The sequence below is a fragment of the Rhinoraja longicauda genome, chromosome 8 (assembly GCF_053455715.1).
Source record: "Rhinoraja longicauda isolate Sanriku21f chromosome 8, sRhiLon1.1, whole genome shotgun sequence".
Lineage (NCBI taxonomy): Eukaryota > Metazoa > Chordata > Chondrichthyes > Rajiformes > Arhynchobatidae > Rhinoraja > Rhinoraja longicauda.
The window spans coordinates 67,279,529-67,303,224 of NC_135960.1; the positions used below are offsets into that span (position 1 = coordinate 67,279,529).

General features: G+C 48.2%; 1 protein-coding gene across 3 annotated transcripts in view; it reads left to right on the forward strand.

Annotated features, from left to right (window-relative positions):
- slc12a8 (solute carrier family 12 member 8) overlaps positions 1–23,696 on the forward strand; it is a 73,237-nt gene that overhangs the window by 47,476 nt on the left and 2,065 nt on the right. For 2 of the 3 annotated variants that reach the window (XM_078404580.1, XM_078404581.1), the window contains exons 9-13: positions 312–458; positions 12,226–12,910; positions 14,308–14,405; positions 16,832–16,949; positions 21,346–21,406. In XM_078404580.1, coding sequence (XP_078260706.1) covers positions 312–458; positions 12,226–12,910; positions 14,308–14,405; positions 16,832–16,949; positions 21,346–21,406 — 1,109 coding nt within the window. The remainder of the gene's footprint in view (positions 1–311; positions 459–12,225; positions 12,911–14,307; positions 14,406–16,831; positions 16,950–21,345; positions 21,407–23,696) is intronic. The other variant, XR_013547588.1, reaches the window with a different exon arrangement.

The window sequence follows — 23,696 nt, forward strand, 5'->3', positions numbered from 1 at the left end:
TCCAATCTAATCATCCAATCGTAGAATTGGGTATCACATGGACGTGTTCTTTCCCCTAACTCCTTACATTTGAAATTTAAAATAATTGATGGTTTAAGTTACCATTCCATCAATAAAGGAAAAAAACCACGAAAAATGGTATGTGGTTGCACATTGCAAAATTGTATGGTTGTGGTCACACGTTTATTGTGTCTTATCATAGAAACACCGGAGATGTCATTCCAAAGGATGTCATTTCTAAGGTGATTCCAAAGCAGGAATATGTGGAATCTTGTGTTGCTGACGGGCTGCGTGAATGTTTTGTGTTCTAGGTGGCCCTGGTGGGATTCCTCTGGTTGTTGGGCCTGTACATTTCCTCTTTAGCCTCTTGCATGGGAGGTCTCTACGGGGCGCCCAGAATCCTGCAGTGCATTGCGCAAGAGAGGGTGATTCCTGTCCTCGGCTTCCTGGCCAAGGTGGTGAGTATGATCTGAGTCGCCTTCATTGTCACATACTTGTTGTGGATGATCACGGTACCAGAAAGACACATACATTTGCAGCAGTAAATTTAAAATGGTAGGATCTTTAAAGCCTAGAGGACACCATTCAGCTCGCTGATGTAGTCCCATCGCGTTGAAGTGCAATCCTATTTCTCCAGACTTTCCTCCATGCTCACAAATTAGTTTAGTTTGGAGATAAAACATGGAAACAGGCCCTTCAGCCCACCAATTCCGCGTCGACCAATGATCACCCCGTACACTAGTTCGATCCTGCACACAAGGGATAATTTACAGAAGCTAATTAATCTACAATCCCGCACGTCTTTGGAGTGTGGGAGGAAACTGGAGCACCCGGAGGAAACCCACGTGGTCGCAGGGAGAACGTACAAACTCCGTACAGACAGCATCCGAAGTTAGGATTGAACCCGGGTCTCTGGCGCTGTAAGGTGGCAACTCCATCACTGTGCCACCCCATTAGTTATCTGCAAGTGTTTCTCTAATTCCCCGTTACAATTACGCGAGTCTATCTTTCTGCAGCTTCAGGCAGGGCAGACCAGATCACAACTGCTGGCTCAAGAACTCGATCACACGCCTGCATCTTTCACCACCCACTTTAGGTCTCTGTCCTTCGGTCATTGATGCACCTGCTCACAGGGACAGTTTCTATCTACTTACCTTTCATGAATTTGTGAATTCGCTCTCTTCCCCATGAAATGCAACACTCCGCGTGGCACGTGTGGCTGGTTTACACTGAAGATAGACACAGAATGCTGGAGTAACTCAGCGGGACAGGCAGCATCTCTGGATAGAGAGAATTGATGATGTTTCAGGTCGAGACCCTTCTTCAGACTGAGAGTCAGGGGAGAGGGAGACACGGAGATAAGGAAGGTTAAGGTGTGAAAACGGGACATCACCTCACCCAAGCTAACAATGATCTATTCCACATTTTCCTTGACCTTCATCTCCTTTAATGTCTCGGACCTGGTCCATGGAACTCCTGGAGTTCTGCAAGACCCTCTCTTACTGCTGTGAAATGCACAGAGGCAGCCAAGACATCCTCACAGCAGCGCCACAGTAGGGTCTTGCCATGGAGCTGGATTAAAACACTGGCTTTATGTCTCATTATCATTGTAAACATTCCAATATAGTAAATAATGCAGTCTCCACAATTACCACCAAGGGGGAACTCAGTCCTTCACTCCTCCCTGGCCCTGGGACTATTACCATTCAATGCGTTATCTCCAGTGCTATGTTTTATTTATAAACAACTTTACAACTATTTGCAACTGTAAAGTGTATAAAATCATGAGAGGAATAGATCGGGTAGATGATCAGAGTCTCTTGCCCAGAGTAGGTGAATCGAGGACCAGAGGACATAGGTTTAAGGCGAAGGGGAAAAGATTTAATAGGAATCGGAGGGGTAACTTCTTCACGCAAAGGGTGCTAATGTATGGAACAGGCTGCCAGAGGAGGTAGTTCTGGGACTATCCCAACATTTAAGAAACAGGTCGACAGGTACATGGATAGATAGGACAGGTTTGGAGGGATGTGGACCAAACGCGGGCAGGTGGGACTAGTGTAACTGGGGCATTGTTGGCTGGTGTGGGCAAGTTGGGCCAAAGGGCCTGTTTCCACACTGTATCACTCTATGCCTCTATGGCTATTTTTGAATACTTTGGCACTTTTACCCCTTTGCAAAGGAAGCAGATGCCCCGATGCAGTGAGTAAGGTTGTCAGTTTGTGAAGTCTGGCCAAGATCTCACTGACCCCTGCAGTATTCCATCCCCCTCTCGCATCCATCAACACAATCAAATCTATAGGCAGATCCTTGTGTCCAACACCCCTTGGCCAGCATTCCCAACTATTCGTGCTTTTAAGTGTCTAACTCTTTGCAGCTTTACTGTTGCATAATTCAGAATTGTGTTGTATAATTCCGCTCGTGTGCCTTTGTGTTTGCCTCCGCTGGCTTCATTATAAATCTTGGCAGAGCTGGGAAGGCTGGAACGAACATTACAAAAGAAAACCACTTTGTATCTGTTTCAAACTATTATTTGTATAATATTGCTACTTCTTCCAAATGGTCTGCTTTGAATCTGACCAGAGGGTTTACTAGTAAATGGCAGAGCAAACAGCTTTCTAAAAAGTGACACAAAATAACTTTTAATTGAATGGAATTTTCTGGATAGAATATTTTTATTTGGCTTTTTTCCCCCAGTGTTAAGAAAGTAACCTTTCCTGTCAACATACCATCCTGTGTATCTGGCAGTGTAAGTTTGTTACACTGTACAATACAAAATCAGCAACACTAACTCCCAAGATAATGAAACCCCTGTTACTATTACTGATTATTATACAATGTTCCTGCTTTAAATCTGCTCTCTGTCTGATTTAGCACTTTCAGCTCAGGCTCAGGCTAAGGTATTGCATCTTTGGTCTGCATCAGAATATTTTTTGGTCATTGTGAAATCATCTCTTCAACAACATGCAAACAATTGAAAAATATTAAAGACCAATTGCAAAGTAGTTCTGCGTTCAGGCAGCATGCAGGTGCTGTGGAGAACAATCATTATTGTCAAGGAGGAATTCCATTTAATACCGGCGGCACGGTAGCGCAGCGGTAGAGTTGCTGCTTTACAGCGAATGCAGCGCCGGCGACTCAGGTTCGATCCTGACTACGGGTGCTGCACTGTAAGGAGTTTGTACGTTCTCCCCGTGACCTGCGTGGGTTTTCTCCGAGATCTTCGGTTTCCTCCCACACTCCAAAGACGTACAGGTATGTAGGTTAATTGGCTGGGTAAATGTAAAAAAAATAAAAAATTGTCCCTAGTGGGTGTAGGATAGTGTTAGTGTACGGGGATCGCTGGGCGGCACGGACTTGGTGGGCCGAAAAGGCCTGTTTCCGGCTGTATATATATGATGATATTGTAGCGGCTCCCAAAGGTCGGGCCATACTACTACCGACCCCTCGGCACGGGAATGGACCAGTCCCGGGAGGCGGTCCTGGACTCAGGAATATAAGGACAAGGTTTGGGCGTCAAGCCATTCCGGCAGACTAGACCCGTCTGAGACCCACGATACAATAAATATACCTTCCCGAAATACCTGGCTCCTTGCCTTTATCGACGCGCTACATTGGTGACCATTAGGATGGGCACAAAAGCAAAAGCCGACCGCCCGTCCGGCTCGCAGGCCGACCAGGCCCCAGCTGTCGACGCGGTAGGAATCAAGCTCCCGACCTTCTGGACCACCCGGGCTCGCGTTTGGTTTTACCAAGCGGAGGCCCAGTTCCAGCTGCAGGGCATCACAGTGGATAACACCCGGTTTTTCCACCTGGTGGGAGCCCTTGACCAGGACACGGCCGAAGAGGTAACGGAGTTCCTCCAGGACCCACCGGCCGACGGTAAATATGAAGCCCTTAAGGAGCTGCTGCTCCAAACCTACGGGCTAACCCGAATGGAGCGGGCCGAAAGGCTCCTCCACATGCCAGGCCTCGGTGACCAGCGCCCATCTAGCCTCCTGAAGGAGATGGTCGCGCTGCTCGACGGTCACAGACCGTGCCTGATGTTTGAATATACATACCTGCACCTGCTGCCGGCCGACATTCGCCTGCAGCTCACCGACGCCTCCTTTGCAGACACCCGGGCCCTCGGCAGGCGCGCGGACGCGCTGTGGGCGGCGCGCCGTGATGACGTCAGTGCGCTTAACGTCACTCGAGAAGCGCCCGATTTTCTCCGGTCGGGCGGGGGAGCTGTGGAAGGAGTGACAGCTACGTCCCGGAGGCCTGCGAGATCGCCCCCGGTGGCCATTGCGGGTCGTGCACCTGCAGTCCCACACCAGCAGGCTCCAGCCAGCACCAGCAAGAGGTACTGGTGTTATTACCACCAGCGCTGGGGTGCGGCAGCCCGACAATGCCGCCAGCCGTGCACATTTCCAGAAAACGCCCGGGCCGGCTACCAATAGTCCCTGCGGTGGCCGGCCAGATTCACCGCCTCTTCGCCTGGGATCGGCGGTCCGGGAGCCGCTTCCTCGTGGATACCGGGGCGGAGCTGAGCGTCCTGCCCCCTTCGCCGCTGGACATTCGTTCTGGGAAGCGGGGGCCCATCCTCACCGCGGCAAATGGGAGCATTATTCGGACATATGGCGTCCGCACGGTCCACATCGTTTTCGGCGCCAGTCATTTTACGTGGCTGTTTACGATCGCCGACGTCTCCCAGCCGTTGCTCGGGGCCGATTTTCTGCGGGCGCATTCTCTCCTCGTGGACGTCAGGCAGCCGCGCTTGGTCCACTCCGCCACGATGGAGCCCATCGCGTTGCGGCTGAATGACCCCATTATACGCCCGCTGTCGTCCGTGGACTCCCATTTCGCTCGGGTGCTGGCGGACTTTCCGGATATTATGGCCCCGCAATTCCGGTCGTCGACCCCCAAGCATGGGGTGTACCATTATATCACAACTACCGGCCCACCCCTCCACGCACGAGCACGCCGACTCCCGCCTGAGAAACTACGCCTGGCACGACAGGAGTTCCGCACGATGGAGTCCTTGGGGATCGTCCGCCCTTCCAACAGCCCATGGGCATCTCCACTCCACATGGTCCCCAAGGCAAACGGGGGCTGGAGGCCTTGCGGGGATTATCGGCGGCTGAACGTCGCTACCGCCGAGGACCGATACCCCGTGCCCCACATCCAGGACTTCAACGCCCATTTGGCTGGGGCCACGATATTTTCAAAGGTGGATCTGGTGCGAGGTTACAACCAGATCCCGGTCCACCCGGAGGATGTACCCAAGACGGCAATCATCACGCCGTTCGGACTCTACGAGTTCGTACGGATGCCGTTCGGCCTCAAGAACGCCGCGCAGTCATTTCAGCGGTTAATGAACGGCGTGTGTCGCGGGCTGGATTTCCTATTTGTCTACCTTGACGACATGTTGGTAGCCAGCCGCTCGCGGCAGGAGCACTGTGCCCACCTCCGGCAGCTTTTCCAGCGGCTCAGCGAACACGGGTTGGCCATAAACCTCGCCAAGTGCCGCTTTGGCGTGGCCACAATCGACTTTCTCGGCCACCGTGTGTCCTCGCAAGGAGCGGTTCCCCTGCCGGACAAAGTAGACGCCATCCGCCGGTTTCCCCGTCCATCCTCGGTGCGTGGCCTGCAGGAGTTCGTCGGCATGGTGGCATTTTATCACCGGTTCCTGCCATCCGCGGCCCACATCATGCGGCCGCTATACGAGCTGCTGGCGGGCAAGCGTAAGACCGTCGTGTGGACCGACGAGGCCGTAACAGCCTTTGACGGCGCGAAGGAGGCCCTGGCTCGGGCTGTGCTGCTTGTTCACCCACGGGAGGATGCCCCGACAGCCCTTACGGTGGACGCCTCAGAGTTGGCGGTTGGTGCCGTACTGGAGCAACTCACGGACGGGGGTTGGCGCCCCCTGGCCTTCTTCAGCCGGCACCTCGACAACGCCCAGAGGAAGTACAGCGCCTTCGACCGCGAGCTCCTCGCCCTGTACCTGCCGTTCGTCACTTCCGCTATTTTCTGGAGGGCCGCCCGTTCACCGCTTACACGGACCACAAGCCGCTCACTTTCGCCCTGGCAAAGGTCTCCGACCCATGGTCCGCCCGACAGCAGCGCCAGTTGGCCTACATATCAGAATTCACCACCTCCATCCGCTTTATCGAGGGGAAGGAAAACCGGGTGGCCGACGCATTGTCTCGCCCCGCCATCAATGCCGTGTTAGAAGTGGCACCCGGCATTGATTATTCTGCCCTGGCGGAGGCCCAACTAACGGACGGGGAGATGCCCGCCTACCGGACTGCCATCTCTGGCCTCCGCCTTGAGGATGTTCCCCTCAGCCCCGGGGCGACGACGATACTTTGCGATGTGTCGGCAGGTCAGCCGCGCCCCATCGTCCCGGCCGCGTGGCGCAGGAGGGTGTTCGACGTGGTCCACGGGCTGGCTCACCCATCCATCCGGGCAACGATCTCATTGGTAGCTGCGCGGTTCATGTGGCATGGTCTGCGCAAGCAGGTTGGCCAATGGGCCCGCACCTGCATTCCGTGCCAGACGTCAAAGATTCAACGCCACGTCCGGGCGCCACTCCAAGGGATCGGTCTACCCTGCCGCCGTTTCGACCACCTGCACGTGGACATTGTGGGCCCGCTCCCACCGTCCCGGGGCATCACCCACCTCTTCACGGTGGTGGACCGCTTCACGCGGTGGCCGGCGGCCATACCACTGGCTGATACGTCTACAGCCACATGCGCTCGTGCGTTGGCCGCGCACTGGATTGCTCGCTTTGGTGTGCCGGTGGTCATCTCATCGGACCGGGGGCCACAGTTCACCTCCGAGCTGTGGTCGGCCATGGCCCACCTGTTGGGCGTGCGGCTGCACCACACCACGGCCTATCACCCGCAGGCAAACGGCTTGGTGGAGAGGTTCCACCGGCAGCTGAAGGCAGCGCTGAAGGCGCGACTCGCCGGCCCCGACTGGATGGACGAGCTACCATGGGTTTTGCTGGGCATCCGGACTGCCCCCAAGGAAGACCTGGCTTCATCCTCAGCGGAGCTCGTCTACGGGTCTCCGCTCACGGTGCCCGGGGAGTTCGTGCCCTCGTTGCCGGGGCGAGAGGAACCGCCCTCATCCACCCTACAGCGCCTCCGAGAGCGAGTTGGCAAGCTCGCACCCATGCCGACGTCCCGCCATGGGACATTCCGCCCTTACGTGCCATCGGCCCTCCAGGACTGCGCCTTTGTGTTCCTGCGCCGTGACGCCCACCAGGCGCCACTCCAGAGGCCGTATGAAGGCCCGTACCGGGTGCTGGAGCACGGACAGACAACCTTTGTTTTGGACATGGGGGGCCGGCCGGAGGCCATGTCAATTGACCGCCTGAAGCCGGCCCACTTAGACATCGACCAACCGGTGCGGGTGGCCCAGCCTCGGCCACGAGGTCGCCCCCCTTTGCGGGTCCCACCGCCTGTCCCGCCAACTGTGCCTCCGCCGGCCCCTCTGTCGACCGATTACCGTACGCGGTCCGGTCGGGTTGTGCGACCACCAGTGCGTTTCGTGCCTCCGGATCTGGGGGGGGGGGTACTGTGGCGGCTCCCAAAGGTCGGGCCATACTACTACCGACCCCTCGGCACGGGAATGGACCAGTCCCGGGAGGCGGTCCTGGACTCAGGAATATAAGGACAAGGTTTGGGCGCCAAGCCATTCCGGCGGACTAGACCCGTCTGAGACCCACGATACAATAAATATACCTTCCCGAAATACCTGGCTCCTTGCCTTTATCGACGCGCTACAATATGATGATAAGAGTGAGCTAAGGCGAGAGGCAAACTACTGGACAATGTCCCTGAACATTACCCGCTGCATGTGTGCAGGGAAGCGTGTGCCGGGACGTGTGTGCAGGGAAGCATTTGCAGTAACACGTGTGCAAGTAGCGCTTATGCTTGTGGACACGGTAGCAGAGGGCTGTGTTAACCTTTCAGCTGTTTGTCAATCTGAGCAATCATACGTAAAACCATTGGCTCCCTGGGATCAAGTTGGAGTGGACTTGCGTTCATGAAGTCCATGTCTGGTGCTTTGTAAAAGTGCTGTGCATCTGGTGAATGGTTCATGAAATCTCGACATCCAACTGCAAAAAATGTTGCAGCCTATTTATGCGCGTCAGGTTCCCACAACATGCATGTTCAGCCTGAAGAAGGGTCTCGACCTGAAAGGTCACCCATTCCTTCTCTCTCGAGATACTGCCTGACCCGCTGAGTTACTCCAGCATTTTGTGTCTACATGCACGTGATATTGATCAGAAAACATGCTTTGGTAATATTAGAAAATAACTGCAGATGCTGGTACAAATCGAAGGGATTTATTCACAAAATGCTGGAGTAACTCAGCAGGTCAGTCAGCATCTCAGGAGAGAAGGAATGGGTGACGTTTCGGTTTGAGACCCGTCTTCAGACTGAAGAAGTGTCTCGACCCTGATACATCACCCATTCCTTCTCTCCTGAGATGCTGCCTGACCTGCTGAGTTACTCCAGCATTTTGTGAATAAATACCTTCTTTGGTAATATTGATAGATAATTAACTTCCAGGGCATGGGTCTGTCCATCTGAGGTTCAGATTGGTTCTTGGTTTAGTCTGCAAAAGGTGGCACTTCGAATTTTCTTTTCTCAAGTCTGTAAATCGGTAGGAAGAATTGTAGTTGCTATTATGCCATCTGCCTTTCTGTTAAGTAATCAGGTTAGCTGTCAAGTAGTTCTCTTAGCCACCAGGCTTGTGTATTTTTGAGGACTAATTCTGCCACAGAGTAGATTTGAAGAGTCAGTGCTTCAGTGTGCCATCCATTTGCAGTTGATCAGAACAAGGAGAAAGAGCGGGGGAGAAAAAAAAAGAAAAGGGTGGAAATGTCAAAGACTAGAGGGCATAGCTTTAAGGTGAGAGGAGTAAAATTGAAAGGAGATATGCTTTTTTTTACACAGAGGGTGGTGTGTGCCTTGAACGTGCTTCCAGAGGTGGTGGTGGAGGCAGATAAATAGTGGTGTTTAAGAGACTTTTAGATAGGCGCATGGAAATGGAAGGATATGGATTATGTGCAGGGAAATTAAATTAGTTTAACTCGGCATCAAATTCGACACAGATATTGTGGGCAAAAGGGCCTTTTCATAAGTTCATCTTATAGGAGCAGAATTAGGCCATTCGGCCCATCAAGTCTACTCCACCTTTCAATCATAGCTGATCTATCTGTCCCTCCCAAACCCATTCTCCTGCCTTCTCCCCATAACCTCTGACACCTGTAATGATCAAGAATCTATCAATCTTTGCTTTAAAAATATCCATTGACTTGGCCACTGCAACCACTCACTCCAGGCCTTTCACTATCCAGGACATTTCGGTGCTGTACTGTTCTATGCTCAAAACCACATCCACCAACATCCATGTTTACAATCCTGATCCATTTACCCTTTAACTTAATGTCTGATATGATTATATGTGATCTGAATTCTTTGAGGGAGCGGCCTAATGATCAACTAATTCATTACAGATTAACTTTAGTAATACTGAACCTTCATTTTGCATCCCTTTTAGCTGGAGGTAAGTTCATGTTCATGTGATAGGAGAAGAATTAGGCCATTCAGCCCATCAAGTCTACTCCTCCATTCAATCATAGCTGATCTATCTTTCCTTCTCAACCCCATTCTCGTGACTTCTCGTGATAACCCTTGACACCTGTACTAATCCAGAATCTACCAAAATATTTCTTAAAAATATCCATTGAATTGGACTCCACAGCCTTCTGTGGCAATGAATTCCACTGATTCACCTCCCTCTGATGAAATAAATTCGTCTTCATCTCCTTCCTGAGGGTACGTCCTTTTATTCTAAGACAATGGCCTCTCATCCTAGACTCTTCTAATGGAAACAGCCTCTCCACATCCAATATATCTAGGCCTTCCACTATTCGGTAAGTTTCAATGAGATCCCCCCTCATCCTTCCAAACTCCAGCAAGTGCAGGCTCAGTGCCGTCAGACTTTCATCTATATGTTAACCTGATCATTCCTGGGATAATAATTCTCGTAAACCTCCTCTGGACCCTCTGCAGAGCCAGCACCTCCTCAGATATGGGGCCCAAAATTGCTCACAATTCTCTACACGAGTTGAGATGAGGGTTTTATAAGAGATTACGTTTCTTAATGAAATTTAGATTGGAATGATAAATCAGACACTAAGATGGATGTTAGAAACAGAACAACAGTAAGTTTAATTTGTGTAGGACCGTTCACATCATAAAATATCTCAAGGTGCTTCATAGAAGAAATATCAAACCAATTTTGACACCAAGCTTCAATAGATTTCAGGACGTTGTTGAAGGCAGGAACAAGAAATGGATAGATGACGTTTCACAGAGTGCTGGAGTAACTCAGCGGGTCAGGCAACGTCTCTGGAGAACATGGATAGGTGACGTTTCACAGAGTGCTGGAGTAACTCAGCAGGTCAGGCAGCATCTCTGGAGAACATGGATAGGTGATGGTTATAGACAATAGACAATAGGTGCAGGAGTAGGCCATTCGGCCCTTCGAGCCAGCACCACCATTCAATGTGATCATGGCTGATCATTCTCAATCAGTAGTCCGTTCCTGCCTTCTCCCCATTCACAGAGTGCTGGAGTAACTCAGCGGGTCAGGCAGCACCTCTGGAGAACATGGATATGTGATGATTCACAGAGTGCTGGAGTAACTCAGTGGGTCAGGCAGCATCTCTGGGAAACGTGGATTAGTGACGTTTCGGGTCGGGACCCGATTTGATAGCAACAAATCTTTAAGTTGTGAATGTGTTGCAAGTGGAATTAGTTTGGACTACTTTAGTTCAACTCGGGGTGATCAAAGGTCATGTTCCACACAAACATGGCAGTTGTTCAGAACTAATTATTCCAATATTTTTGGTCCGTGGAATGGAACTAATGTGCACAGACACACAGACGTATTTAAGTTGGACTGAACGTATGTTGCCAAGGCTATTTGGAGAGAGATTAATTTTGCATGTAGAATAATTAGCTTTTCTTGAACTGTAAATGTTCAAGTCTTCCCGAGGAGCCAAATTGTGATTTAAAACAAAAAGTGTTTATTGCCAGGGCTGGAACCTGTTGCCTCATTGAGTTGAAGTAAGTATAAAGCCTTTCAGATCTGTAAACCTCTAGATCGGAGAAACAAGCGGCTTGCTTCCCTCGATGGGTACTCCCAGGAAAAACTCATCACGAAACGAGAGATTTACTGTCTGATTTGATGTGCATTTACATGAATCAGTGAACAATTGTGTACCTTCAACTGCCCAACCATCTGTGAGGGGAAAGGTTTAAGAGGAAGCTCTGGAGCAATTTCTTGCACCCAGAGGGTAGAAGTGGATCCAATTCCGACTTTTAAAAGCCATTTGGACAGATATATGAATAGGAAGGATTTAGAGGGTTACGGGCCAAATGGGATGAGCCCAGTATGCCAACTTGGTTGGCACAGACAAGGTGGGCCAAAGGGCAAGTTTCCATGTATTACACGTGGCACCTTTTACATGTGGCACCATTTACATGTGATACATGTGGCACCTTTTACATGTGTTACATGTGGCACCATTTATATGTGGCACCTTTTACATGTATTACATGTGGCATATTTTACATGTATTACTTGTGGCACCTTTTACATGTGTAACATGTGGCACCATTTACATGTGTTACATGTGGCACCTTTTACATATATTAAATGTGGCACAATTTACATACGTTACATGTGGCACCTTTTACATGTGTTACATGTGGCAACTTTTAGATGTTACATGTGGCATCTTTTACATGTATTACATGTGGCACCATTTACATGTGTTATATCTGGCACCTTTTATATGTATTACATGTGGCACCTTTTACATATATTACATGTGGCACCTTTTACATGTGGTACCATTTACATGTGGCACCTTTTACATGTGTTACATCTGGCACCTTATACATGTGTTACATGTGGCACCATTTACATGTACTACATGTGGCACCTTTTACATTTATCACATGTGGCACCATTACCCGTCAGTTTTAGAGTTAAAGGTGTCACGTGTAGCATTGGCGTTTTGGCTCGCAATATATAAGAAACCATATTGTCTGTCGTGAGCTGTGTTACTCCAGCATTTTGTGTCTATTTTTTTCGATTTAAACCAGCATCTGCAGTTCTTTCCTACTAATTTTTAAAATGTTGTTTTCCTTGCAGAATGGAGCAAACAAAACTCCAGTGGCGGCGATATGTCTGGTCGGACTTATCACCATGGCATTCATCTTTATTGGGCAAATGAATGTTCTTGCCCCAATAGTCACCATCAACTTCATGTTGACTTACAGCGTTATAGATTACTCCTACTTCTCTGTCTGCATGAGCTATGATGTTCAGCAGAATGAAAAAAACAGAAACCAAGCCCATGCCAAAACTTGTAAATCTCAAACGTTGAACTTGGCTGGTCCACTTAAATATGGCACTGATGGGTCAGTAAAAGGCCAAACAAATGGCTCCTTGCTCGAGTTCACCAAGGACATGAACCAGATCTTTCACGGCAGGGAAGGAGAGATGAAAATGAACGAGGAGACAGAAAGAAGTGTGCCTCACCCGTCTGTACGATTGAAGAATGTGAAGAAAGCTGCAAAGCAGTCATTGCAGGACAGCTTCATGTTGGACTCAGACAATTCATTCGCAACACGTCGAGACAGCAGCAGTCAGGGCTCTGGGCACGAGCATGCAGGCGACCTGTCAGAACATGATGCTGAAGATCCTCAGCATCTCCACGATCATCCCGCAACGCGAACCATGGACAACCAACACCAACTCGACAACGACATAGCCGAGTTCACAGGAGGACAAAGCACTTCTGACACAGATGATTCAACTGTATCTTGTGGATATGGTAATTGTTTTTGGAATAGTTACTTGTGCAGCTGAGGATGAGGTCAAAATAATCTTGGTTCAGGAAGATTGGACCTCCTGCAATAGATATGATCGATTGATTTTAGTTATTAAATTATTCCCAAATTAAGTTATGGACAGAGACCATTGCTTATTGAGTAATTATTGTAAATGTCCACTTGTCTGAGTCAGGATTTAGTGTGTAAGAAGGAACTGCAGATGCTGGTTTAAACCGAAAAACATCACCTATTCCTTTTTTCCAGAGATGCTGTCTGACCCACTGAGTTACTCCAGCTTTTTTCATCTATCTTGAGTCTGGATTTACTCTGATATCACTGTGTGGCATCAATAGTTCCAATCAGTCTGAAAAGGGTTCTGTCCCGAAAGGTCATCCATCCATGTTCTCCAGAGATGCTGCCTGACCCGCTGAGTTACTCCAGCACTCTGTGAAACGTCACCTATCCATGTTCTCCAGAGATGCTGCCTGACCCGCTGAGTTACTCCAGCACTCTGTGAAACGTCACCTATCCATGTTCTCCAGAGATGCTGCCTGACCCGCTGAGTTACTCCAGTGCTCTGTGAAATGTCACCTATCCATGTTCTCCAGAGATGCTGCCTGACCCACTGAGTTACTCCAGCACTCTGTGAAACGTCACCCATCCATGTTCTCCAGAGATGCTGCCTGACCCGCTGAGTTACTCCAGCACTTTTTGTCCTTTGTGGGTTTCAATTTAAAGCACTGGTGATATCCTTGACATAACAGCTCCCACTGCTGTTTAGTTTGTCCACACACACCATGTATACATTGGACAATATCTTGGGCGAGGTAAACAGTGGAGAACTTTTACACTGCCCCAGTCTGTGGGAGCAGAGACACCAATGTGGATTTGTGCAGAAAGGAACTGCAGATGTTGGTTTAAACCAAAGATACACACAAAAAGCTGGAGTAACTCAGACAGCATCCCTGGAGAAAGGGAATAGGTGACTTTTCGGGTCAAGACCCTTCTTCAGACCCGAAGGATCTTTGTGGATTGAAGAAGAGACCTTCTTCAGAAGAAGGGTCTCTAACCGAAACGCCACCTATTCCTTTTCTCTAGAGATGCTGCCTGACCCGCTGAGTTACTCCATCACTTTGTGTCTCTATCCAATGTGGTGATGTTTTGAAAATTTGACAATAAATGTGGCATGTTTTTGTGAACTATTTGATAAACTAAGCATCTGCTTTCTGTTGAAAGAGAAAATAATGGCTTCTGACTTTACTCTCCTTGTTGGTATTAGACTAAAGGTCATAACATTCAATAAAAGAATCACTGAGGTTAATTTTTGCCATAAATACTGCATACTAGTGATGACCTATTTCTTCATTATTGTCTTTGTGTTATTGTTCTCCATTCACAGGTTCCATTGAAAGACAAAAGTCTCAGGAAGCAGAAATTTACACAATGACCAGGTCATTTTATTCCAGATTCTGCAATCGTTGGCTGTCATTAGTCGGTGTAAGTAACCACATTGATTGTACTCTGACAATAACTTGCACAAACACTTCACTTTGTGAAAGGCATAATTTCCTGTTTATAACAGTCTTGGTGCATCAAAGGCTCTGGAGAATGGAAGCTCACTTGCCGAATTTTGATGCAGTTACAATGTCAGCAATTTCTATCCCCCTTGGAACTGGGTAATTGATAGAGCAGAAGGGGAGGCCATTTGCCCCATCAGGTCTGTACTGGCTCTGAGTGGAGCAAACCCGTCCCATTGCCTTACTCGAAGGTTGACACAAAATGCTGGAGTAACTCAGCGGGACAGGCAGCATCTCTGGAGAGAAGGAAAGGGTGACGTTTCGGGTCGAGACCCTTCTTCAGACTCGCCGTTGCCTTACCCTTTTAATTTGGACAGGACTAAATTAGCAGCAGATCCCTTCATTGAGGTGGGAGCCGCTCTCTGTGCAGGTGTGTGTGGGTGTGTTCACTGTGTGGGGGTGTGTGAGAGTGTGGTATGTGTGGGAGTGTTCACTGTGTGAGTGTGTGGGAGACCACTCACTGTGTTGGTGTGTGTGGGTGTGTTCACTGTGGGGGTGTGTGAGAGTGTTCAGTGTGTGTGTGTGTGTGTGGGTGAGAGTGTTCACTGTGTGGGTGTGTTCACTGTGTGGGTATGTGGGACCACTCAATGTGTGGGTGTGTTCTCCATGTGTGTGAGAGTGATCACTGTGTGGGTGTGTGTGGGTGTGTTCATCGTGTGTGTGGGAGTGTTCACTGTGTGGGACCACTCACTGTGAGTGTGTGTGGGAGTGTTCACTGTGTGGGTGTGTGTGGGACCACTCACTGGGTGTGGGTGTGCGGGGGTGTGTTCACTGTGGGGGAGTGTTCACTGTGTGTGTGGGAGCATTCACTGTGAGGGGTGTATGCCAGGTGCCTTTGGACGTTTCAAATCTGACAGAGCTGGGATGAAGGGACAAATTGTGGGTTTGCCAAGCTTGCCCAATTTAATCCACATGTACCATTCAGCCAAGAAGGATAGTAGGGTGGCACAGTGGTACAGCCATAGAGATGCTGCCTCACAGCACCAGAGACTCGAGGTTTGATTCTGACTGCAGGTTGCTGTCTGTACGGAGTTTGTACGTTCTGCCCGTGACCACGTGGGCTTTCTCTGGGTGCACTGGTTTCCTCCCGCATCCCAAAGAAATGCAGTTTTGTAGGTTAATTGGCTTCTGTCAATTGTAATTTGCCCCTGATGTTTAGGATGGTGTTAGTGTAGGAGGTGATCACTGGTCTGCATGGACTCGGTGGGCTGAAGGAACTGTTTCCACACTGTATCTCTAAAGTCTAACGTATGAACTTGTAACATGGTACTAGTATGAAGTTTAGTCCTGTTATAACACCAGTTTGATTCTCACTAATTGTGTGTGTGTGTGTGTGTGTGGGAGGACAGGCGTGAAGGTCACAGAGAGAGTACAGCCTAGAGTTACAGGAATGACCGAGCTGAGGGATATCATCTGTGAGGTTGGACGTGAGAAGCAAGGTGGTTCTCTTTCGTTCAAAGAAACTTGAAAGGAGATTTTCTGGGGTCCCTAACATCAAGACCGATTCAAGGGAGGTACATGAGAAAGGTATTCCATCAGCAGAAGACCCAGCTGGTCGGGCAGCATCTCTGGAGAACATGGATAGACGATGCTTCCGATGTGGAACCTTCTTCAGACTCACTGAGCTGCTCCAGCACTTTGTGTATTTTTTTGTTAAACGGCAGCTGCAGTTCCCCTGGTCCATATAAAATGTGAAACCTGCTTACTATGTTCGAGCAGCATCCACACCAGGCTGTATAGGGGCAGGGTGTGTACAAACAGGGCGGCACTTTGGCGCAGTGGTAGAGTTGCTGCCTCACAGCGCCAGAGACCCGGGTTCAATCCTGGCCTTGGGTGCTGTCTGTGTGGAGTTTGCACGTTCTCCCTGTGACCGCGCGAGTTTCCTCGTGGTGCTTCAGTTTCCTCCCACATTCCAAGACATGCAGGTCTGTAGTCTAATGGGCTTCTGTGAATTGCCTCAAGTGTGTAGGGAGTGGATGCGAAAGTGGGATAACATAGAACTAGTGAGTACCGTGGGTATGGTTGGCATGGGCTCAGTGGGCCAAAGGGCCTGTTTCCATGATGAAAATCTAAACTAAACTTAAACTGAACTAAATCTATTTGGAGAGAGCAAGGGTCTGGGACTGAATAGATTGCTGTACTGAAGTGATTCAGACCCCGTATGCCAATGACTTTCATTGGTGCTGAAACCAATGAACCAACCCTGACAACAGAAACCGCTGATGATATGGAAATATTCATCAGCTGAATACTGTGGAAAAATACCAAGATGCCCTGAGTAAAAAAACTCGGCAATTTCAAGTCAAAGCATTACCTTTTTTAACTGATTCATTATTTTTTTCACAGACAATAGTATCTTTTCTAATCATGTTTGTGATTCATTGGATTTATGCATTAATTAATATTGCTCTGGCATTATTAATCTACCTTTACATTGGACAAATGAGTCCCGGACTCCCTCTTGGTGAGTATGTTTGATAGACTGCATACATCATTGATTAAATATATGTTGAAGATTTTTTAATTTAATTTTTTGACTTTCCCATGAAAATATGACAAAAGTGATGTTTTCAGCGGTGCTGTCTGTTGGGAGATTGTACCTTCTCCCCATTACCTGCGTGGGTTTACTATTTTCCATGTAAGTGAATTTTCTGATAGGACTGGAACCATGAGGTTGGGTTTGATGGGGTTCCCTGCAGCCGCGGACAGCTCTGTCATGCAGGGGTGACGAGGGTCACTCCCAGCCGCAAGGACCCGCAAGCAGCCTCCTTCCCAAAAGCCCCTCCCTGAGGTGCGATCTGATTATACTAACGAGGTTGGATTACCTGTTTCTTGGGGTTTTTGTAACAAAGAAATTGGACATGTTATGCTTCTATGTCAACCTTGATAAACTTGGGCAAGATGCTATCCATGGTGTGTAGGAAAAAACCCCTGCAGATGCTGGTTTAAATCGAAGGTAGACATAAAATGCTGGAGTAACTCAGCGGGTCAGGTAGCATCTCTGGAGAGAAGGAATGGGTGATGCTTTGGGACATACCTTGAGGAGAATTCGCAGTGGAGCGGCAAGGTGTGTGGGAAGAAAAAACTGCAGATGCTGGTTGACATACCTTGAGGAGAATTACGTCACCCATTCCTTCTCTCCAGAGATGCTGCCTGACCCACTGAGTTACTCCAGCATTTTGTGTCTACCTTATGTTATTCATGGTGCCAGATAGCAATTAAAGTGGGCACATTGGGTTATATGGAACAGTGACAATAGACAATAGACAATAGACAATAGGTGCAGGAGTAGGCCATTCAGCCCTTCGAGCCAGCACCGCCATTCAATGCGATCATGGCTGATCACTCTCAATCAGTACCCCGTTCCTGCCTTCTCCCCATACCCCCTCACTCCGCTATCCTTAAGAGCTCTATCCAGCTCTCTCTTGAAAGCATCCAACGAACTGGCCTCCACTGCCTTCTGAGGCAGAGAATTCCACACCTTCACCACTCTCTGACTGAAAAAGTTCTTCCTCATCTCCATTCTAAATGGCCTACCCCTTATTCTTAAACTGTGGCCCCTTGTTCTGGACTCCCCCAACATTGGGAACATGTTTCCTGCCTCTAATGTGTCCAATCCCCTAATTATCTTATATGTTTCAATAAGATCCCCCCTCATCCTTCTAAATTCCAGTGTATACAAGCCCAATCGCTCCAGCCTTTCAACATACGACAGTCCCGCCATTCCGGGAATTAACCTAGTGAACCTACGCTGCACGCCCTCCATAGCAAGAATATCCTTCCTCAAATTTGGAGACCAAAACTGCACACAGTACTCCAGGTGCGGTCTCACCAGGGCCCGGTACAACTGTAGAAGGACCTCTTTGCTCCTATACTCAACTCCTCAATGGGCACATTGGGTTATATGGAACAGTGGGCATATTGGGTTCTGTGAGACCATTGGGTTACATGAGACAGTTGAGTACATGAGACAGTTGAGTACATTGGGTCATATGGGACAGGGCTACATTGCGTTATATGGGGACAGTGGGAACATTGGGTTCGATTCAGTAAGGCTCTGAATGCATTCAAGAGAGGGCTAGATAGAGCTCTTACAGGTAGCGGAGTCAGGGGGTATGGGGAGAAGGCAGGAACGGGGTACTGATTGATAATGATCAGCCATGATCACATTGAATGGTGGTGCTGGCTCGAAGGGCCGAATGGCCTACTTCTGCATCTATTGTCTATCAGCCATGATTGAATGGAGGAGTGGATTCGATGGGCCAAATGGCCTAATTATACCCCTATAACTTGTGAACATGAACTTGTGAAGTCAAATAATTGCTCTGGGCATCACAGATTTATAGCCAGGAATGGAAAAACGGATTAAAATACTTTCAATAACAACTTTCTGGGTAGAAAATGGATCAGAGTCGATGTGTAGTCAAGTTTTGAAATTGCTGGGCAGAATACAAATCAATCAATGAACCAGTTAATTTAGTGTGTGGTTGGTGAGAGTTGGTGATCTGTTTATCAATATTTTAACAGATTGTCTGTAGTCCCAGATGAATCTGAAATGATGATCCTTTTTGATAGTTTGATGCAATTTAGATTTAGCTGGAAAGATGAAAGAGACGTATGTTTTTGTAACAGGGCTGCCTCATCTTACAACTTGAATTTAATTGGGTGCAAAGTGAAAGTGGCTATTTGGAGGGTGTCCAATATGGTGATGGCCACCAAGACTATATTTTACAGGCAGATTCAAAACAATCCAATTACTTCCCATCCCTAAAAGTTGGGCATTTGTTGGCTCACACAATAGGCTTCCTTCTTTATTTATTGACACATATATTGTGGCAAAGCACCCCACATGAAAAGACTCATAGGACCAAAAGTCAAAGCTTGTTATAACTTCAAATATTCCACATTTACAGCTTAATATTTCCCAGTACCATTGATTTTGTAATTCAGATCCATTCAGTCTTTTATTAACTAGTAATTCAGATCCATTCAGTCTTTTATTAACTAGTATGGTCAGATAGATACTGTGCATGTCTTACTTACGTAAGAAAGGCTAATTGGGTTGTATTAATTATCTTACTGCTGGATGTCTGATTTTTCTCAGCAAGTATTCAAGCCTATAAAGGTTAAACTTTTACTTTAATGTAACGATAATGAATCTCCTCACTGCTTCATTTGCCTAGTTACAATGAGAAAGTGATTAAGTGGCTTTAAAAGGTAGAAACAAGGAACTATAGATGCTGGTCTACCACAGAAAAATACAAAGTACTGGAGCAACCTTGGAGAATATGGATAGGTGATGTTTCAGGCCAAGATATTTTTATTTTAAAAAAGCTTACTCTATTGTTTATTGGCTAATGCCCACGTTCACAGTTTTCCAGTGCTGTTTAATGCTGTCCTTCCCACTACTATTACTGGCACCATCTGTAAATAGTTGGGGAAGTCTGTCTGCTGGATGTTGGTGATGCAAGCTTGCTCGGATTGCCGCTGCTTTGATCCTCTGGATACAAAGGCCACCATTTCTGCCCAGGTGAGACTGCTGCACCTGATGTTTTCTTGCCCCTCTCACCCACTTAGTCATTCCTGAGTGAGGTGGAAGTGCTGAGGGAAGAGGTGCAGTCACTTTGAGATAAAGCTGCGTCCTCAAATCTACCTTCAACTTAGTCAGTGTTGCCCATGATCGTGGTACCAGGTTCAAGCCTTGGTCTTTGAACAAGCATCTCTTGAGTCAGCTGATGTTTGATATTTTGGTGATGGATTCTATCATCAATGCCTGCCTTCATTGAGAGCTAGTTTGCAGGTAAAGGAAAATAATCTATGTTTTGCAAGATGCTCTCATAGTCCTGGACTGTTGGGTTGGTGTTGTGCAGTGGGGGGAGGGTGGGGGAAGATCAGTCTTCTCAACATTTAATGTCGGGACCATTTCTCTAACTTCAAAGCATCAATTATTTTACATCAGTTTGATGACCCAACAATGATCAGCATTTAATACCAACCCAATAATGGTAATAATGCTGACCAATACCGGTAGTAATACTGTTCCAGTAATTGTCGTAATACTGACTAATAACTAGCAATACCAACCCAATAACTGTAGTAATACTGACTAATACATGTAGTAATACTGACCCAATAATTGTAGTAATACTAACCAATAACCTGTAGTATACTGACCCAGTAATTATAGTAATACTGACCAATAACTAACAATACCGACCCAATAATTGTAGTAATACTAACTAATACCTGTAATATACTGACCGAGTAATTGTAGTAGTTTAGTTTAGAGATACAGCGCAGAAACAGGCCCTTTCGGCCCACCGGGTCCACGCCGACCAGTGATTCCCGCACATTAACACTATCCTATACCCACAAGGGACAATTTTTTTAACATTTACCAAGCCAATTAACCTACAACCTGTACGTCTTTGGAGTGTGGGAGGAAACCGAAGATCTCGGAGAAAATCCACGCAGGTCACGGGGAGAACATACAAACTCCGTACAGACAACACCCGTAGTCAGGATCGAACCTGGGACTCCGGCGCTGCGTTCGCTGTCAGGCAGCAACTCTACCGCTGCGCCACCGTGCCGCCCTACTGACCAATAACTGTAGTAATACCAAGTTAATAACTGTAGTAATACTGACTTCATAACTGGGTAATACTAACCCAATAACCAGTAATACTGACTTAACAAATGTAGAAATACTGAACCAAAAACCATGGTAATACTGACCAAATAATTGTATTAATAGTGCTGGGAACAAACTTAGCTTTTATCATTTTTCAAGGATTGAATTTTTAATAATTACTCCTCTCAAGCATTTGCAATGTTACCAACCTTGGATGTTGTCTCCACAGGACTAGCTAATAACTTTCACTTTTTCGAATGGATTCAGGCAACCTTCCGGGATTTGAGAAGGTTTGTAATATTTCTTGTGATTGTGGGACGAAGAGGTGCAGGAACTGAAACAAAATCTGAATGCTTAGTCCTATTTTACACCTAAAAGAGACGCCAAGTTTTTTGTTGCTAAACTGTCCTGACTTGGCCTCCGCAGCCCTCGGGGGCAATGAGTTCCACAGATTAACTGCCCTCTGACTAAAGAAACTCCTCCTCACCTCCTTTCTAAAAGAGTGCCCTTCAATTCTGAGGCTATGACCTCTGGTCCTAGACCAGGGGTCTCCAAACTATGGCCCGCGGGCCGCTTCCGGCCCGCCAAGAGATTTCATCCGGCCCGCCAAGAGATTTTAACACGTTCCGTGCTGCAGCTCGGCTTCCCCCATCAGCACGCCTCCGGCTCCTTCCCGGTGTCCAAGTGTCCCGACACCTCTCCCCGTTCCTGCGCTCCTCGCTCCTCCAAGCTCGACGCCTCTGCTCCGTGCCTCGCTTCCTGTGGCTCTTCGGCCCCTCGCCGCTCCTGCTGGCCCACCAGCCCTTCTCCCCGCTTGCCATCTCTGTCAGCCTGGCTCCATTTCCACTTGGCCTGCGCTCAACACCTCTAGGCTGGGGCTGCCGAGTAGAGCCGTGGCCTGGTCCTCCGCCTATTGCCCCGGCTTCCAGTGCCCGGCCCAGCTCTTGCTGCCGCTCGGCCTCTCCCCGGCCCCTCTTCCTCCTCCTCTTCGGGCTCAACACTCCGCTCCTCCTCTTCTTCCACCGCCTCCTCCTCCAAGGCCATCGAGCACAGCATGGGCCCTTCGCCCTCAGGCGGGTCGCCGACATCCAGCACTCGCTGCTTCTGCCCCTGCAGACCCTCCAGACCCCTCGGCTCGGGTTCTTCCCGCTGCTCCTCTCCCAGCTCACTCAACCCTGTCCTTTCCTCCTCCTCCTCCTCTTCTTCTTCCCCCGCCGGCTGGTCGGCAGCCCTCTGTTTCTGGGCCTTACTCTCCTGCCTCCCTTCACTGCCACGTTTCCCCTTCTCCCGCCGCTTGGCCAGACATCTTCCCAGCTGTTTCTTGCGTCCGCGGGCTTGGCAGCCCTTCTCCCGGTTCCTCTTCCTCCGCCGAATCCTCCAGCTTCTTCCCCATTTTTTACAGCACAAAAATTGACCATTTTGGCAGTTTTTTCAAGGTAGGAACGTACCTGTTGCATGTGTTACTAGTCTATGCCGGAAGCTGCCATGTCCTCCAGATGGCTTGAAATTCTTCCATCAGTTTTACTTAAGTTCTTTTTTGAGTTCATTAAACTTATAAAACTGAGATTTCATTTTTTTTTCTACGGCCCGCAAAAATGTGCCAAATATATAATGTGGCCCTCATGCTGAAAAGTTTGGAGGCCCCTGTCCTGGACTCTCCCACCAGTAAATGGCAGCAAATAAGCAGGTGAACCATGACTCATCCTCCACTCTGCCTGAACTATTCCATACTCATGATCGTCAATCCATCCGACAACAATGATTCTGTCCCTGAACATTTTCTCAGTAGCAGTAAGCCACTTAATCTCTGTACAACTTCTCATTTCCCTCCCTCAAATTTGGAGACCAAAACTGCACACAGTACTCCAGGTGAGGTCTCACTAGGACCCTGTACAACTGCATAAGGACCTCTTTGCTCCTATACTCAACTCCTCTTGTCATGAAGGCCAACATGCCATTAGCTTTCTTCTCTTCCTGCTGTACCTGCATGCTAACTTTAAGTGACTGATGAACAAGGACACCCAGATCTCTTTGTACTTTCCCTTTTCCTAACTTGTCACCATTCAGATAATAATCTGCCTTCCTGTTCTTTCCACCAAAGTGGATAACCTCACATTTATTCACATTAAACTGCATCTGCCATGCATCTGCCCACTCACACAACCTGTCCAAGTCACCCTGCATCCTCATAGCATCCTCCTCACAGTTCACACTGCCACCCAGCTTTGTGTCATCTGCAAATTTGCTAATGTTACTTTTAATCCCTACATCTAAGTCATTAATATATATTGTAAATAGCTGTGGTCCCAGCACCGAGCCTTGCGGTACCCCACTAGTCACTGCCTGCCATTCTGAAAGGGGCCAGTTAATCCCAACTCTTTGTTTCCTGTCTGCCAACCAATTTTCTATCCATGTCAGTACCCTACCCCCAATACCATTTGCTCTAATTTTACCCACTAATCTCCTATGTGGGACCTTATCAAAGGCTTTCTGAAAGTCCAGGTACACTACATCCACTGGCACAACCTTGTCCATTTTCTTAGTTACATCCTCAAAAAATGCCAGAAGATTAGTCAAGCA